This window comes from Anolis carolinensis, chromosome X (genome assembly GCF_035594765.1).
Source record: "Anolis carolinensis isolate JA03-04 chromosome X, rAnoCar3.1.pri, whole genome shotgun sequence".
Lineage (NCBI taxonomy): Eukaryota > Metazoa > Chordata > Lepidosauria > Squamata > Dactyloidae > Anolis > Anolis carolinensis.
This window is the reverse complement of record NC_085847.1, coordinates 9552072-9569988: the sequence shown is the minus strand read 5'-3', so window position 1 is coordinate 9569988 and position 17917 is coordinate 9552072. Positions and strand designations below refer to the sequence as shown.

The following is a 17917-nucleotide window of genomic DNA, read 5'->3' as shown; positions in this document are numbered from 1 at the left end:
GATACCAATGTTGGGGGTTCTAGGGGCATTGTGTATCTCCAGCTCTCGAGAACCAGCCCTTATAACTGATGCAGATTGTTTTAATAGCCCATCTTGACTCCAAAATGCCAGCCCCTGCTGCAATTTCAGTTTTATTTTTTTCCATTTCAGCCGCTGTACAACCAGCCTTCAGACACGAGGCAATACCATGAGAACATTAAAATGTAAGTATGTGGCAATGCAGTCTTCTTTCTCTTTCCCCACCTGCTTCCCACCTTTCTTTCGGATGTCAATGCATGAGTGAGGCTAAGTCAGGGGAAAGTGACTCTTTGCCCTTCTTGCCTCAACTCTCTTCTGTTCCTGCCAAGAGAGGAATTGAGAGAGGACAGCTTTCCTGCTTGTGTGGCTGGAAGCAACAAAATGTCTGAAGTAGTTCATCATGTAGAGCTAACAAGAGACAGTAACCAAGTGATGTGGTTTCTTGCTGGAGGGATGGCAGGGATAGATGTTAAAACAAAGGAAGACGGAAAGCTGGAGTGCTTATGTATGTGTCCATGTATTTAGGGGGCACGGAACCACCTGCATTTTTTTTCTGTCACAATCTGTATTCAGTCCCACTATCTGGGTTATGTACCTCTGCCTTGGTGTCTAACCCCGGTACCTTTTGTAAAATTCAGAGTGGGTTTGGAAATGCTTGTCTCTTTCTTCAGGTGGGGATATAGGCTTCTCTGAAGTGCGTTTTCGTGGTGACAGTTGTCTTACAAATCTTCACTTTGTCATCTGCAGTACATTTTTCATCTTGAAAATACAAAAATGTTCTCTTCGTTTGCACTAGGAAGCAGTACGGTTCATTTTATCACTTTGTCCACTGAATACTTGAGGGATTTTATCCATCTGCGTTTCTAGAGCTACTTGTAAGAAGTTGTCAGGTTTGAAGAACAAGTGTTAAAAAAAAAACACCCAATAGCAACAACTTCCATATGGCCTTGTAGAGCTCAGGAATTCCCAAACTACAAGTTGCCAAAAATTAACCAAAGTTCTTCTTAAAATATAGCTCACTTTCATAGTCATACTGCACCATGGTATTGTTTAAGGCATGAAACGCAGTGTGAGGGAGCCTTTCAAGCCAGGAAAGCTCCTTCATGTGCGCCTCTCTAAGATAAGCTATACTGCAATGTACTTTTCTGGGCATGGGATGTGCTGACAAATCTCCTTTTCTAAGAAAAAAAACCCTAAACCCAGTTTTGATCCTCTCCACGCCTCCCCACAAGCTTTTTGTGGTTTTGTTTGTTTGCTTGTTTTTTGGTTCTGTGCACAGTATGGCCTTTTGATCCACATCCCGCCGCCTGGATGTTAAATGTTTGTGTATTTTAACATGGCCAAGTTGAAATTAATTTCATGCCCCAGTTCATTTTGGCATCTGCAGTTTCAGAAGCTTCTAAATCCCATCCAGCTCCTTGGGAGACCAAAGGGCGGTCGGGCTTGAAGCGCTGTAGTTCTGGCAGTGTTTTCTTCCAAATGCTGCCTCTGGACAAAGTAAGGCCTTGACTCTCATCTAGTTCAGGTACAAACTATGGGAAGGAGTGAGTGGATCTGCAGGTTTGGGGTCTGGCTGGCTGTCACTCCCATTGGCTCTAACTGGCATAGCTGATGATGAGGAGACAGAGGAGGAGCAATGGAAGACTGCCAGTCCCCCAGCCCATCCTAACCAGCAGTGGCTATAGCAGACCTAATTTAGCTGGAAGTGCCTGTCATAGCATTGTGGAGCCCTCACTTGAACTCTAGCTCTACGTTTTCTGACCCTGAACTAATCTGAGTGAATATGCACCCTCATATTTGTTGGCCAGAGAACAGGAATTGACTCTTTGGGGACTGAGGTGGAACTGGGATGTAGTCTTTGGGGAGAAAATGTTGTTGACTAGAACCCTGAACGAGAGCCTTTTTGCTCTGCAATTTCTTGTGGCAGGTTTCATGTGTTAGGTTTTTATTGGCCTCACTTCATTCAAACTCTTCTAGATAGGCCCCTTCCCAGAGCCTCCAGTCTGATCAGGCAAAAGCAAAGAGACTGCTCTTCTTTATGCTGCCAGCCAGCCTCTTCCCCCCCAACAATGTTCCCATGGTCATCCTTCATTCCCTTTTCTCCCTGTGTCTTGCCAAGTTCTCTATCAGTGTTGATCCTGGATTTTGGATTAATCCAAAGCCTTCCTGTGTAATGTAATACCTGTGATAAAGCTTTTGACTACCTAACAGGCTCCCTTTTGTCTCTCTCTTGGCTCCGACTTCTTAGGGAAGCTAGGCCTTTCCTTTGTATCTCAGCTGTCTTAATTTTTCCCCTCGCTGCCACTCCTTGGCTTTTGGATTTTTAGTCCACTCAAGGCCTATATTTATTCCAAACACTCAAGCTGTTAACACCCCCCCTTCTTCCGGATTTAGACCAGAGGTATCCAAGTGGATATGCGCCAGGTAATTCAAATGCCATACTTTGTTCACAGCTGAAAGTGAGTTAAGATGGAATTGTTGGCCTATACCACAAACAAGCTGTGTTTCTTAGAATTTCCCAACACTTTCAGAAATCATTTCCCCCTATAGTATGTAGTGCCTTGTTTTATATAGCAGTCAGGGACTCCCAGATTTGAACCAAGAGCTATCCAGACCTGTGTTCAAGTCTTGATAGCCTCCCTAAGTATTGAAAGAAATCGGGGAATGTGACATTAGCCCCTTGTGATTGTCAGGATGTATGAATTCTATGAATGGATGAATGGATGTATTTATTAATTAAAATAATTTCTGTATCTCTGCCTAGCCCACAATGGCACTTGAGCGATGAACAAATAAAAATCCAATTAACACAATAAAAAGATAAAATTATTTCAAACCGCATTAAAATACTGACTGTTTGATTGCTGACTGAGGGATAAGACGGAGTAGGAATTGTTTTGGGGCATCAGCTGTAAGGAGTTGCTGGATCCCATTGACTATGTATCACGTGCTTCATCATTTACCACTACTAAAGCTTATACTATAGCAGTAATGTGTGCCAGTGTTTAGCATCAAAATAATAGAATCATAGAATAACAGAGTTGGATGAGACCACATGGGCCATCTAGTCCAACCCCTTACCATGCAGGAAAAGTTCATTCAAAGGACCCTTGAAGAATCCTGGAACTCTCCAAGACTCTCCAGTGATCCCAGAGCATAAAACAACATTTGTCTCCATTGAACCATCAGAAATCAAAGGTGTCACTTTCTCAGCCACCCGTGTGGATAATTTGGGATTTTGGAGTCGTTTGGAATTCTGAATTTCAGATAAAAGATGCCTAACCTGTACCACACCAGCTTCAGATCTCATGCTCTTCCAAAAAAAAAAAAAATGATGGGATATCAGAGGATTCAATAAATCCAGCATTCATTAGGGCTGAAAACATACCCTCCTTTTTGGTCATCAAGGTGAGCTTCTATATGCTTGGCTTGGCCTCCCTTTAAGGCTTCCCGATACTTCTGCCATCTCTTATTTTCCTTCCCTTTTAATCAGTGTAAACAGTTAGATGTTTGCTGCTGGAGAGGTAATGGTGTGTTGCAGTTCTGACCTTTCTAAAGTGCTGTGTGCAAGCTCTGTGTGCCTTTCCCAATGTGTGTGCGCACGCCTGTGTGTGTGTGCTCTACCTTCTACTGGCTGCGCTGTAGCAATTCTGCAGCTCCGCTTGCTTTGCTTTATGCCCCGGGGAACACAACATGTGCTTCCTCCAATATGTGGCCTGATTTAACCTTCTTGCAAACGGTTTCTAAGTAACAGCCGCACAAAGCGAGGAGCATCTCTGAAGAACACGCTGACGCGCACCAAGATCACACAGGCATTTTTTTGAAGCCGGGTGAGGGATCTGCGTGGTTTTGGGGGGGTGACAGAGGAAAAGCGAAAAGGAACTGTCCGTTGTCGCCGGCACCCTGAAGCTTTCAGACCTCCTCTCTGGCGTTCTGTGGGCATAGAGAGCAAAACCTTTCCTCCATCCTAATTTTCTCAAAGGACAGCAAAACCTAAAACTGCACAGCTATGGCTTCAGCTACTGGAGAGGTGGTCTATTCTTTTTTAAAATGTTGTCTAAAAATAAAATGAGACAAGTCTCCAAGTGACTCCTATGTCTCTGGAATAGGACCAGCAGTGCTCTTGTTTGGTTTTGGAATAAATGAGGATTGATGCCTGCAGCTGCCTTGCCCGAGGGGAAAAGGCAAGGCTCCTGGGACAGTTGCTCTTCCGCTTGGTATTTTTCTCTCCCTGCTCCCTTGTGGCCCCATCTTTTAGAGATATCGAAAGCCCTCCTTCTTAGCCCCAGGCAGATTACATTGTGGGAATCCATACTTTCCTCTGCTGCTTCAGTGCATTTTCTTTACACCGCATGGAAGATGGTTCTGGGCAATTTATAGATCTCTTTGTATAATTTCTGTTTGAAGTTCCTGTGGCACGGAAAGGAAATAATGTGTGACACAAGATCTTTCCAGTGTCTTCCTGATTTCTTTGCCTGATTCTTAGTTTTTCAAAGTATGAATATTCCTGACATGCATGAGTTTCATGAACGTGCCTTAAAGGGCACGCTGGATGATGTGTTGCGTTCTTGAATGGCTTTTTAAAGGAAATTAGGCAAATTTATGGTAGAAGGCTAACAGTGGATAGTTGTCATGGTGGTGATATATTCCCTCCGGTTGAAAGAGGCACCATGCCTCTGAATACTAGCTGCTAAGGAACACAGTCTGGAGGGTGCTCTTGAACTCGTGTTTTGCTTCTGGGCTTCCTGAATGCATTTCATTGGCCGCTTTGAAAAAGCTGGCCATTGGTCTCGTCCAACAGGATGGTTCTTACAGATCATTTTAGTACCTGATCTAGTTGTTTAGGTACTGTTCTGAATAGAATCAGATGGGGTTCTTTATATGCATTGCGTTTTAAATGCAAAGAAGTGCAATCTGTTTTAAAGGGACTTGATTAATCCTGGATTATTAATTCTACATCATTTTAAGCACATTCATATTCTTGCTGCCTATAAGTGGACTGAGGGCTCTTGCTTTGCCTGTGTGCCTTCTAAAGGCTAGTTTTATTTTCCATCTGAGAGAAGAAAGAGGGAATTGCCACCTGGGAAGTTCTACCTTCAAAATCCAGTTCTGCTTTGATGTCAAAGCCTGAGCAAGCAAACTGGAGAAAATGGAGTGCACCTAGCCAATTTGGGAACTCCGCTGTTGTGTTTTTTTGCTTAATTTATACCCTTCTTGTCTCCCAGCATGCGACTCAAAGTGGTTTAAAATAAAATAACGTTTTGTTTTACAAAAGTTAAAAAAAATTATAACAATTCTATTAAAAAGCACCCAATTAAAAATAATTTAAACATACTTAAAACATAATTCAGAGATAATAGTATTCATTACAAACAGGCTTGTAACTAGTTAAGAAAAGGAGATTATTATAAGGGAGCCTTTCATCTAATTTTTCTGAGCCTAGGCATAATAGAGCTGAGCCTACCTCTTCTTCTCTCTCTCTGTTGCTAGGACAGGTAGTGGCATTTGGGATTGTGATTGATGTGCTGAAAAAGTTCAGATAACTTCTTGTACTCTGTCTACGTTGGGAGTATCATGAAGAAAGATGGTGCTGTGCCAGTAATGAATGATATATTTACTTTATTTGTGGGTATTTTGTATCAGAACCTTCTTAGCAATTATAGAGATGGATGCAGCTGTAGGGCAAACGCCAGGAGGTACACATATATCTGTCTTCAGCTATTAAAACTGGGACCAAAATCATTCCTGGAAGGAAGGAAGGAAGAAAGGAAGGAAGGAGGAAGGAAGGAGGGAAAAAAGTAAAAAAAAAAAAGAACGAACGGTATTGTGTAATTCCACTTAATATAGGGCCATCTCCTTGTGGTTGGTAAATGTGGATGTGCCTGAAAAATATTTTGCCATTCAATATGAAAAACATGTTATTTGAACTGATGCTAGTTGGTATTAATATCTACGGGAAAACTACCTCCGCCTTTCCAAAAGTCCTGTAGACAGGATCAGGCTTGAAAACGTACTCTGATTGAAATCTTTGTGTATGTGTGTGTGTGTGTGGGAGGAAGGGAGGAAGAGAAATTGTGTGCTTTATTCAGGATTTAACAAGATCTCACATTTTCTTCTTTACAGAAATCAGGCAATGCGGAAGAAGCTGATACTATACTTCAAAAGAAGAAACCATGCCCGTAAGCAGTGGGTAAGTGATCCCATTGTCCACTTCTGTGGGCTTCCCTTTAAAGCAGAACAACCAAACCAAAACAGAAATGCGACATTGGGAGGAGGTTCTAATGGCACAGAGCTCCTTCTGCTTCCAGTTTCTCTGTGCCCTCCAGGTTCTGATCTTGGTATAGTTGCCTGTAGCTGAGGGCAAGTCCTTTATCTGTTTATTCATATACTCAGCAGTACAGGCAGAATCATGGCAGCATTTTTAGTGCTTTAGTGAGACGCACATCTGGGGTCTCTTCCACTCTCTGCCACTAGTTCATAAGCTCTTTGGAAGTGTTTTTGAAATCATCTCGCTAAAGGGATAAAAGTTCAGAGCTTAGCTAATTAACAGAGCGGAGAAGATGCCGATTGGCCAGAGCCTGCTTTCTGCCAGATGGATACTCAGCACTTCACGCTGCCGAGCTAAACAGAAGCTAAAGCGACTGAACCCTCAGCTGGATTAATTGGGAGCTCAAACTTCAATATCTTTTTGTTTCCCCTCCTGGCGAGGAATCAGAAGCAGCTGGTGCCAAGTGGCGCTTTGTTCTTGGCTGGATCATGATCTTGCTCGAGAAGCCTCAGAAGCCAACCAGGCATGATGCAAAAGAGTCCATCCTTCTGTTGGAACAGACCTGGCAATTGGCGTCACCAGCAGAGAAATTACTACCCAAACCCATTCTGATTACATGTGTGGCCAAGGCAACTTTGCCTGCCGTGACAAGAGTGCTTTATTCTGTGTCCTCTAATGCTGCTCTGGGAATTTTTAATAAGTTGTGATCTGTCCTATACCCTTTAACTGTCTCATTATGACAGACTCAATTAATCCTCTGTTTCCCCACTTTTCAGCTACTTTTAAAATGTCCCAGTTTCTCTCTCCTCTTCCCACTTCCCTTATTTGTCCTCAGCTTATTCAGTTGCAGCAAACTTGAGCTCAAAGCTGAAAAATAGTTTGCATTCAGCAGGGAGGGAATTCCTCAGGCAGTTGCAGTGTATTCCCTGGTGTGTCTGGTTGGGAGGTGGGGCCACGTCAGTATCTGTGTGACTGAGGAAATTATCACACTACACTTCAAAGAGTTGCTATCCCACTTTAAATCCTGTGGCTGCCTACAGCAGAATCCATAGCAGTTACAGTGGAACAACAGTGCTTTAACAGTGTAATGTCATTATCTCCTGAGAAGGAGGAAAAAGAAAAGCAGAGCATCCAAGACAGGAGCCCTTTCCTCAAAAAACCTCACTTCCACTCCTTCAGGAACAGAAATTCTGCCAGCGCTATGACCAGCTGATGGAGGCCTGGGAAAAGAAAGTGGAGCGCATTGAAAACAACCCCCGTCGCCGAGCCAAGGAGAGTAAAGTACGTGAATATTATGAGAAGCAGTTTCCAGAGATCCGGAAACAGAGGGAGCTGCAAGAGCGCATGCAGAGGTTAGTGGAGGCATGTTTGGTTGCAGCAGTGTTTGGTTAGTAGGAATATATTAAGACTTTGGGTGCTTGGTAACTTCCAAAGAAAACCCTGTAATAGGTTTGCCTTAGGATCACCAGAGCAACTTGAAGGCAGAACAACACCAATCAAAGACTAAGAGAAGTCCAAAGGCCATTTTGGGATGGCCAGTATGGTATATATTACCGGTGGCCTTAACATTTGAGTGGTGTTTTTGTTCAACTCTGCTAATATTTAGAAAGAAAGGAGAAGGAGTTGTGGGTGGGAATCCACATAAGTTTCTCACCAACCTCCATAGGGGCACAATTGCTTTGGCTTTTTCTTCTCTTCCTTACATTCATAAGAGCTTGCCACACTTGAAGGTGAAGGCAGAATAACGAGAGATTTCTGCATTTGCCAATGTTTTTTTTAGAACAGGCCTGCACAATGTGTGGCCCTCCATGTGTTTTGGACGTCAGCTCCCAGAATTCTTGACCATTAGACAAGCTGGCTAGGACTTCTGGGAGCTAGAGTCCCAAACACCTGGAGGACCACAGGTTGTGCAGGCCTGACCTGTAGTGTCTGACAGTTGGCCTTATCCTGAAATCCAGAGGGAGCAACAAACATGATCTAGGCTGGCTCCCATGTGTACAGCTTTATTCACCTGCTTAGCTCTCCCACCCCTTAATGGCATTGGTTGCCACAGATTGAATCTTTACTGTGTATATATTTCTCCAGACCACTTGCTACAACAAAAATATTGGATTTGTATGTTGAAGTTGTGACAAATATCATTCTATAAATATGACTTTATCTGCATAGCATCTCTCTAGTTCTCCGTCTACACCATCAAGGAGGATGTGCTCCTTTTCACTGTGTTTTTGTGCACCCCCCCCCATCCCTTTCCCATTTAACTCCACCTTTCCCAGCATTTGCCTCTCTTTTTGCATGGCACTTGCTCTGTTTCACACAAGCAGCTGCAGTAATTGTTGGAAGATGCAATGCCAAGTGCAAAATGGAGCATAAATTTTTCATCACTTTTTTTGCCATTTCCCAGCAGGGTAGGACAGAGGGGCAGTGGCCTCTCCATGTCTGCAGCGCGAAGTGAACATGAGGTGTCAGAAATTATTGATGGGCTCTCAGAACAAGAGGTGAGGCTGGGTCACACCGTTTTTCTCCTCCCTTTGTATTCTCTCCTTTCCGTTTCTTTTCTCTTCCTCTGGGGGAAACCAATACAGCCACAACAGATCTTGGCATTGGAACTTGCTGTTGATGCTGCTGCCAAATTGCATTAGCTTCAGTCCTAACTGTGTTTAGCAAACACTGTCTTGTGTGAAGGAATGTGATGCCTTGATGGATTTGATAGAACCCTGAATGGGGACTTAGAGAGGCCTTTCTCTGTCACTCTCTCATATTCTCTCCTCTCCTCTTGACTGTCTTCTGGGTCTTGTTAGCAAACATCATTCTGTTAGCTGCTGTGATGGTCACGAGGTGAGGCTTTCTGTTGACACTGTTGGGGATTAACAGTGTTTTTTGAATGGTCATGCAAGGGTGGAGTTGAATTGTTCATTTTTCAAGTGCTCTGTCATCTAACTTGAAAATACACTTGTAAATATCGCCTTTGACTTTCTTGATACATTGAAGTCCAGTTTAGCTGGGGTATCACTATTTGTACCATCAATATCTTCCAGAATCTTGAGAAACAGATGCGCCAACTTGCTGTCATCCCACCTATGTTGTTTGATGCTGAGCAGCAGCGAATCAAGTTCATAAACATGAATGGCCTCATGGATGACCCCATGAAGGTCTACAAGGATCGACAGGTGATGAACATGTGGAGTGAACAGGAGAAAGACATTTTCAGAGAAAAGTGAGTTCTTATGGTCATATGTGTTTTCCATACGCCAAGATGTATAATTCCTTAATACAGAAGGGGCATGGCCTTGATCTAGGTGTGGCCCAGATGTAGCACACAAGGCCATTGCTGGAGCCCTACATAAATATCAGAAAAAATCACAACAAAATTAATTGAAAGTAGATATGACTAGATATCAATTTCCATTTTTGCTAGGAGAGCACCTAAAATGACATGGCGGGCCGGATTCAGCCTGCAGGCCTTGTGTTTGACACATGTGAGTTACATTTTGAGGCAGATAGGTCTCACACTCCGCAGATGCAGTCAGGAGGAAATGGTGCAGGAGTCTTCATCATCTTTGCTTAGATTGAGGAGCTCTGAGGATGTTGTTTCCAAGTTGTGATGTCACGCTCTGACATGTTTCACAGGTTCAATGATTTCCTTGAACAGAACATTGTTGGAGTAGGAGGCAGGGGACCGTAGTTCAAGATACACCCACCTTCCTGGCACCTTCTCTCAGGGCCAGAAAATACACTGCTCTGAACTCCTTAAGCAGGATGGAGAAAATATACTCAAAAAAACAAATAGTCACTAGACTGGGGGTGCAGATGGGCATACAGGCTAGCAAAAAGCGGAGAAAGAAATCAGCCAGCAGTCACATGCTAAGCAACATTAAAGATTATCTCTTAATGCCACCCACACTTTTTTTCCCCAGATTCATGCAGCATCCAAAGAATTTTGGCCTGATTGCTTCCTTTTTGGAGAGGAAAGTAAGTCCTTTTTCCTTGTATGTTTGTTTTTCAGTCTCTTTGAAGAAAATTTTGAAATTGTTTCAGACTGGATTGCTTCTTTTGTCTAACCTGGGACAGTTTTGCATTCAAAAATGGGGCTTACCCCAGAACCTGGTCTCATCAAAACTGTAACTATGTATGGCTGTGTTCTGAATTAAACAGGGATGTGCAATATCCAGAGGCAAAGAAATGCATCTGGGAGAAGCAGTGGGCCTGGGACCATGGCTCTCAGTTGTTGAAAAGTTCCCCACCAAGGATTTGATAGTAGTCCTCTTGTCAGCTGTAGCAGAGAGCAGGAGCAGACAAGGGCCTGAGTCACGTCTGAGTCCCAACTCCAGAGAGGCCCATTGAATTAGTGTTGGGTTGTTGATTTTTTGTAAGTGTTGACTCATTGAATCCCATTGGAAGTCTCTAGGAAAGGGCTTATCACACTGTGACGGGCAAAAAAAGATTAGACTACAATCACTTCCCTGTCAAATCAGTGGGGCACCTTGGGAACTCATCCTTACCAAAGAAGTATCCAAGCCTTGGACAGGATAGGAATCTCAATCTGCTAGCAAAACAGATGTCAAAACTTGTCTGTCCCTTTTTCCGCTCCTGCCCTCCCTGTCAGACATGTCGGGTCTCCAAACGACACCATGGAGGTAATTTCCAGTGCTCTCAGCATGCCAGAGTGCAGCTGACAGCCCCCCAAAACGGAGAGCTCAATGCATCAATTTGGAAATGAATGTGTTCAACCGAGCAAGCTTAATGGATGGAAATAATGGCTCCTGACAGTTGTGTGCCAGGTTTCATGTAGTTTTCTACCCCTGATAAATTATATTAGACCTCTCCTCCTTTAAGCTTTTGTTGTGGTTGCTTTTAGTTTTCAAAGCCAGCTAGAGTCCTTCCATTTTTCCCTGTGCACCCTGCCCCCATAATGCTAGAAATAGTTCTCAGGGCCAGTATCCAGGGATGAAATCCACTTAAGGGTATATTTTCAGTGCCGTAATGCTTTCCAAATGGTAATTTCTTGGTACAGAGTTGCTTCTTCCCTTTTAATTGTCCAGAAGAAGCCCAAGTAGATGTAGGGGAGTTGTGGGAGAAGGCTGGCTGGCAAAACATCCCAGATAGTTTGCTTCTGCACATGTCAGCTGAGAGAAGGGTGAGTGGAAAGAGATGAAGAAAGGAGAGAATTTAAACAGAAAACAAACTGAAGGAAGGGAGTAGATATTGATGTGGTGGATGGGATGGCTCAGGATCTGAATTGGTTTTAGAGAGAATGTGGTGTCATTGAGGCAACCCGCGCCATAAGAGGAAATGGCTATGGAGGTATCTATAGCTGACTACTAGAGGTTGTCAGACAAAAACTGGAGGCAAAAAGATGGAAGTGTAATTGTATCTCAGTTCATAGTAGCTTGACAATATTAAGACCAGTGTCTTTGTTAATGAAATCTCTTTTGGGGAATTGATATGTAAATGTTCAGTAGCAGTTGGTTTGCATTGACTGTGTATTGGAACAATAAATAATACTTAAAGTACTGAACAGGTCACAGTTTGGTGATATTACAACTGTTTTAATCTCTGCATCATTAGAAACAACAGTAAAACATTTTTTAAAGGAGTGGGATATGAAAGCACAGAGAGTACGTTGGTGCTAGTGCAATACAGTTGTCAAAGATGTCTCAATGCAATTCTTGTCTTTGCTATGAATTCACAAAGTAGCCTTTTGGAAAGCTGCTTTTTTCAGTTACCACCTCTATCTGCAATATAGGAATAATGATACTAATTTACCTTATAGTTCCGTGGTAAGCCATTACTGAGATAATGGATATTATCCCTCAATTTATCCTTAATTTTGGCTCCCAAACCTGTCTTTGACTTACACATGATAACTTATGCACAGATATATTATATACAGTTGTTCCCAGGTTATCCAATATCCCTTTCATCCTTAACCATGCTGCTTTGTTTTAGACGGTAGCTGATTGCGTCCTCTACTATTACTTGACCAAGAAGAATGAGAACTACAAGAATCTGGTGAGAAGGAATTACCGGAGACGTGGAAAGAATCAGGTAAGAAAAGCCAAGGATGATTTTCTCTGCGGAAACTTCTGCTGCTTTGCAGAAGCATGAGATACTTATAGCCATCAGTTGTGAATGCCAGGCCTTGAATGCACATGGCTGATCTCTGAGTCTAAGTTATTACTGCGATTGCGTGAATTTGCTATGATTCTCTGAGTGTCTTGAAGAGTGGATGGTACTGAATGTATGCTATTGTTGTTATTAATATCCTGCTTTTATCTCTTGGTTGAGAGATGCAAAGCAGCTCACAACATTAAAAAATGCAATTTAAAATCTACAACATATAAATATTACAATAGAATTAAACATACAAATCAGTTAAAATCACCTAATACCCTTAAAAACAGATAAATTATCCAAATATTATACAGCAACCCCCACCCCCCTTGGGTTGTTCTTAAAAACTTTCTTCTTTAAAAGCTCATATGAATAATGATAGTAATACCAAGAGCAGCAAAAAAAAATAATGCTCTCAGGTGGGGAAAATGTGGCCTACGGACCACGTCCATCCCAAGAGACTCATTTCTGTGGCCCCTGGAGTCATAGAAGACATATCTCAAACCCTCCAAAAGACAATGTTTTTTATTTTTTTAAAAAGTATTCTGTCTGACATTTTGCCACCAGACAACTGAAAACCACTGCAAGATGCAGTAGCTTTGCTACCCCCTAAGTCTGAAAACTGCAAGGGAGGGGAGATGAAATTGTAAGTGACGTGGTAGGCTATGGCCTGCTGGGGTTTTGGAGTTTAAAAATTGTCTCCAGTCCCATTTCCCATCCCTATTGTTACTTCAACACATCTGGAGGGCACCTGGTTGGGAAAAGCTGCTGTGTAAGAATGATTCAGACAGGAGTTTGAATAAGTACCTCTCATTTATTTGTCTTCAAGCAAGTCAGATCAGCCAGTGTTCCATCTGGTTCAGTTCTCTGACTAAAAAAAGCTTTCCAAGATTTCAGGCAGATATTTTTTCAGACCAGCTATCTAACCCTAAAGGAATCCTAAAGTTAAAACTGAATATGCCAGAGGTGCCCAAACCTGACACTTTTTCCGTAAGCAAAGTAGATGCTCTTCCACTGAGCTACCACCTTTCCAATAGGCAGTGCCATCTAGCAAGTTCTCTTCTAGCTCCTCGTTGTTTTAGCGGAGTTTCTCTCAGGACTCCATCCTGTCTCCATTCAGTTGAATGTAGGGATAAAGTACAACAAAATCCAAAGGAAAAACGTGACAGTATCTTAAACTGAGAACTAAAAAAACCACCTGAGACAAAATCCAAAATTGAGGCTTATGGCTCTAACATTATCACTTTTCTTCTTCTGTATGACTTTTAACACCTGATGAAGAAACCAGGGGAGTTTTGACAGCTCAAATGATATATTGTCCATCTAAAAAGCACGGAAAACAATTACCACAGCTTGTGGGATTTTGGATTTTGTTGTTTTTTACTGCTTGGCCAGCAAAGCTAACCCTGAATATGTGTCTTGTATGTAATCTTTTTCTGACTTGCTCTGGATAAGATTTTTTTTCACTTGCTTTTAATAATAGCATCCCAAAACAGAAAGCAATACCATGTAAGGGAGAAGAGAGAGTTGAACTTCATGTCACAGTGCCACTGTTGAGAACAAGACAGAAGAAAGAGAGACGGAGGAGAGAGATACCATTGCAAAGTTTGCAGAAAGCATATTAAGATTGGTGGTGGAAAAAATTCATTGCCAGAAGCATTGAAGCTTATTTAAGGGGCACTAAATTGACCTACGTTGATTATATTTTCTGCTTTAACTTATAAAGAGGCTAAAGATTTATTTTAAAAAGACTTTTAGTGCTTTGTCTCGTCTGTGTGTATCTGCATATGTAGATGTTGGTTTAAAATAAGTTTTCCCGTGCTTGTGTCATAATCCCCCTTGTCCCAAGACCAATGGCGTGGTTTCCTTAATAATATCAGGCTGCTTTACAAAATAGAAAAGAACTCCTGGCTGAACATAAGGATACAGTATAGTTATCCTTACCATAAATTAGATCATAACCCACCCAACTTGGGGAACCATCATGACAAGGGGCTGTGCTCTCTGGAGGGTTCTGGGGACCGTAAGTCCCAAAAGGCAACTTTTCCAAGCTGTGTGCTCATAGTTGAAGCTGTTTTGCTACCGAGGAAAGTTTATGCTTAGGCTAAAGAGCCTTCGACAGAGAGGGATTACAATCTCCAATCAGTCGAGGCAGCATGAGGTTCTTCAGCCCAGGCCAAGATTAAATGTGAGGGGGCTGGCAGCCTGTACATTTGTTCTTAAAGAATATATGAGTAGCACAGCACTAAGCAGCACCCTCCTGAGCATTCTCGTGGCAGTACATAACATTGCAGCAAGCTTAATTTCCTGCGGACACAACCTCCATATCAAACAAAGCTTCCAATTTTTGGTTACTTGCTGGTTTTATTCCATGCTGGTTTTCAAATAATACCCTCATACTCTGCCTGTTTCAGAAGCTAACTTTTCTTGCTGCACTTGGTAAAATCCATCAGGAGTGCCTTCTCCTCACAAAGCACAGTTAAGCTGTTGAATTTGGTGCCGCATGAAGTGGTATTTGGCCCTGGTTTGATCATTTGGAAGAGAGAAGTTAGGTAGATCTGTGCGGGATAGGTCTGTCAGGCATAATAATGGTGTGCAAACATCCTTGAGTAAATTGTATTTGTTGGAATCTTGAAAAGGAAAGTATCTTGTTAGTGAATGGGAAGACCTCAAATACACCACAACATTTTATTAAGATGCCTACTGTATATTACGAGTGATAGATATTTGGGGACTGGGTGAGTTTAGTCCACTACTCTGAGTTTATAGGAAGTGGCACTTAGCCATTGCTCATGAAGTAGGAGGTTTTTTAAAGCTGGACCCCAAATTAATTGCCAAGCCAAAGCTGGGTGTGAAGTTAGCAACATGCTCTCTATAGTAAAATAATTTATTCATGTATTACTTGAGCTTGGTAGGAGTTGAAGTACTGGCCAAGGACTCCTGGCTCGCAAAATGTTCCTTCTAGGAAAAGGGCCTTCATTACTGATCAGGGAGCTGGCCAGCCAGGAAGACTGTCTAGCCGCTGCTTCCTTTAGCAAAGAAGACAATCTGGGGAGCAAAACTGCAGCAACAAAAACACCACATCCAAAGTGTTAGAACTGCTTTGTGGCCGGAACAAGTTTGTAGTATGTTTTGACAGAAGATCATTTTGACCCAGGAACAAAGTGTTTATATATATATTTCATTTTTGGCTTGGAAATTTTAATTCCAAAGTATCCGCTATTTGCACACCGGTGTGTTTCAAGTTTGGTGTTGTTTTCTTAAAAAGACAATTGACTTGAAAAACGATCATGGCCTTAGATGTGTTAGAACATGGCTGGTGCAATGGGGACAATTTTGTCTCGTAATCCTCTTTGCTGGGGCTTTGTCGCCCTTTCAGAGCCTGGTAATCTGGGCCAGAAAGGTGGAAGAAATTAAAGCACAAATGTGCTATGGGGTTAAGCTTGGCATCTTTGGAGATTAATCACACACAGACTGTAGCCAGCCCCATGAGCTCCCGGTGACGAGGGCTGTGGTTTTATAGCTCATGACTCATCGGCTCGACGGAGAGCGACCGTGTTATTCCAGTAGATTGCAAAATCATAACAGGAATGCCGTGGATGGTTTACGGCTCAACTATGCAAATCGCCAGGAAGCCATTTGAGCCGGAGAGCGTAAGACACGCCGAGCTGCGATGGCAGAGCTGTGAAAAGGCACCCAGGGCACCAGGAGGAGGTGATGGGGACTTTGGGGAGCATCGGGAGGGAAGTTGAGCACTTGGTGAAGAGACCAAATGTGTTCAGAGAGAAGGGAGAGCTGTCTGATATTCGAGACAGATTTGTTTAGTCCTTGCAAGAAAATATTTGGCAGAAATTTTTCCACAAAGGCTCTGTGAAGTTCTCCATCATCTGAGAGCCAAATGGACATACACTCCCTCCCTTCTTGGATCTGAGGTACTAGGCTTTCAAGAAGGGTTTCTTATCCATGTTTTGTGGTAGGGCGACGGGGTTTCAGCATTGCATGTGTGGGAATTTCCCTGAGTGAAGCAGGGGAGAGAAAATGTAAAAGGCAAGGTCTTCTCTCCCCTCCACTTCACCTCAATTCTTCAGCTGTTTACGGCCAAAACCTTGTAACTGTGAGTTAAACAAAATATAAAAGCCATTGTTGGTGGGAGAAAGTGAATGAAGAAAAACTCCTGGATCTTTAGAAACATTCTGTGTGTACACTTGGGCCATGTAGGAAGGGGAGCCAAGAACAGGTCCCGAGAAGACAAGCTCAGTCTCCGAGAACTGGCAAGTCCGGGGATAATGGCTGAAAATGTTGCAACTGCTTGGGCACTGTTTATAGGAGCAAGCGTGCTATTTTAAAGATAAGCTGTCTGCTGGGTGGTGTTTCCCTGGTGATTGATGTGTGTGTGTGCACGATTGCACAGACCAGAGAATTCTGTGTGCGTGTGCGCTGGTGGTTGTTTTTTGGGGGAAGTGCTGCAAGCGTGTGCCAATCCGGATGAGGCTGGAAACGGGGGCAAAGGTGAGCAGCTGTTTATAATTAATATGCTGAGGTACAGAACAGTGCCTCCGGCCTCCAAGTCCTCAAAGCCAAGACGTAGGACAATTCCACAGGAATAGGGCCTTTATGCTACCGAGCCACAGCCTGGAGGGGCCACATTTTGTACATTAGTGCAAAATCACCACTGGGAACAGTGAGAGGCACAGAGCAGCATCTGTTGAATTGAACCCTTTGTAATCTGGTTTTGTCAGGCATCATGACTATTTCTGTCCCATGGGAACACATCAGTTTAACCTTGTTGGCTGCCTGCCCCCCTCGCCAAGGGATCCCTGGACACTGTTGTTTTTGGGAGTGGGTCCTGTGTGATTTGATGGGGATTTGGAGAACTGAGTCAGATGGGATTTAGGACAAATGATCAATAGGGTCATGTTTACAGGGGAGAGTGCTGCTGTGGCTTTAGGGGAGGAGCGAAGAACAGGCAGCTGTTGTTGGATTCACATCTTATTATCTCCAACTAACATGGCTAGTAGAGGGGGATGGTGGGAGCTGTAGTCCAACAGCATTTCCAGGATTTTTCATAATTTCAGTAGTATATATGTTGTGCCAGGAAAACGTAAAAACGCTCTTGAGTGGTACACTCTTTGCACTTTTATAGAGCAGATCATGGAGAGGGCCCTGTTAAGCACATAGTGGAAATGATAGGTTTCAGAAGGGCAAACTTGGAACAGTTCAGTGATACACCAGATTATCCTGTGTTTCAAATTATTAACTATTCTGAGAACCATTTGATTGAACAAAAGAATTACAAAGCACAAATCTTTTTTTGAATTCTCCTAGTTCTTTAACGGTGGGCTCACATTGCTCCTAATCCGCTTCTATCAATGTGATTCTAGGCTACATCAATAAGAGTATATAGTGTTCCCTCACCTATCGCGGGGGTTACGTTCCAGGACCACCCGCAATAAGTGAAAATCTGCGAAGTAGGGACACTATATTTATTTTAATTTTATACATTATTTTAGTAGTCAT

At 42.8% G+C, this 17917-nt stretch overlaps 1 protein-coding gene across 20 annotated transcripts in view; it reads left to right on the top strand.

Moving 5' to 3' along the window:
- The window catches only part of ncor2 (nuclear receptor corepressor 2), a 195775-nt gene that overhangs the window by 106645 nt on the left and 71213 nt on the right, over positions 1–17917 (top strand). For 14 of the 20 annotated variants that reach the window (XM_062958546.1, XM_008113654.3, XM_008113655.3 and 11 more), the window contains 7 exons: positions 151–203; positions 6142–6208; positions 7466–7638; positions 8691–8784; positions 9325–9503; positions 10204–10258; positions 12236–12334. In XM_062958546.1, the coding sequence (XP_062814616.1) occupies positions 151–203; positions 6142–6208; positions 7466–7638; positions 8691–8784; positions 9325–9503; positions 10204–10258; positions 12236–12334 (720 nt within the window). The other 6 variants (XM_062958552.1, XM_062958554.1, XM_008113653.3 and 3 more) reach the window with 3 other exon arrangements.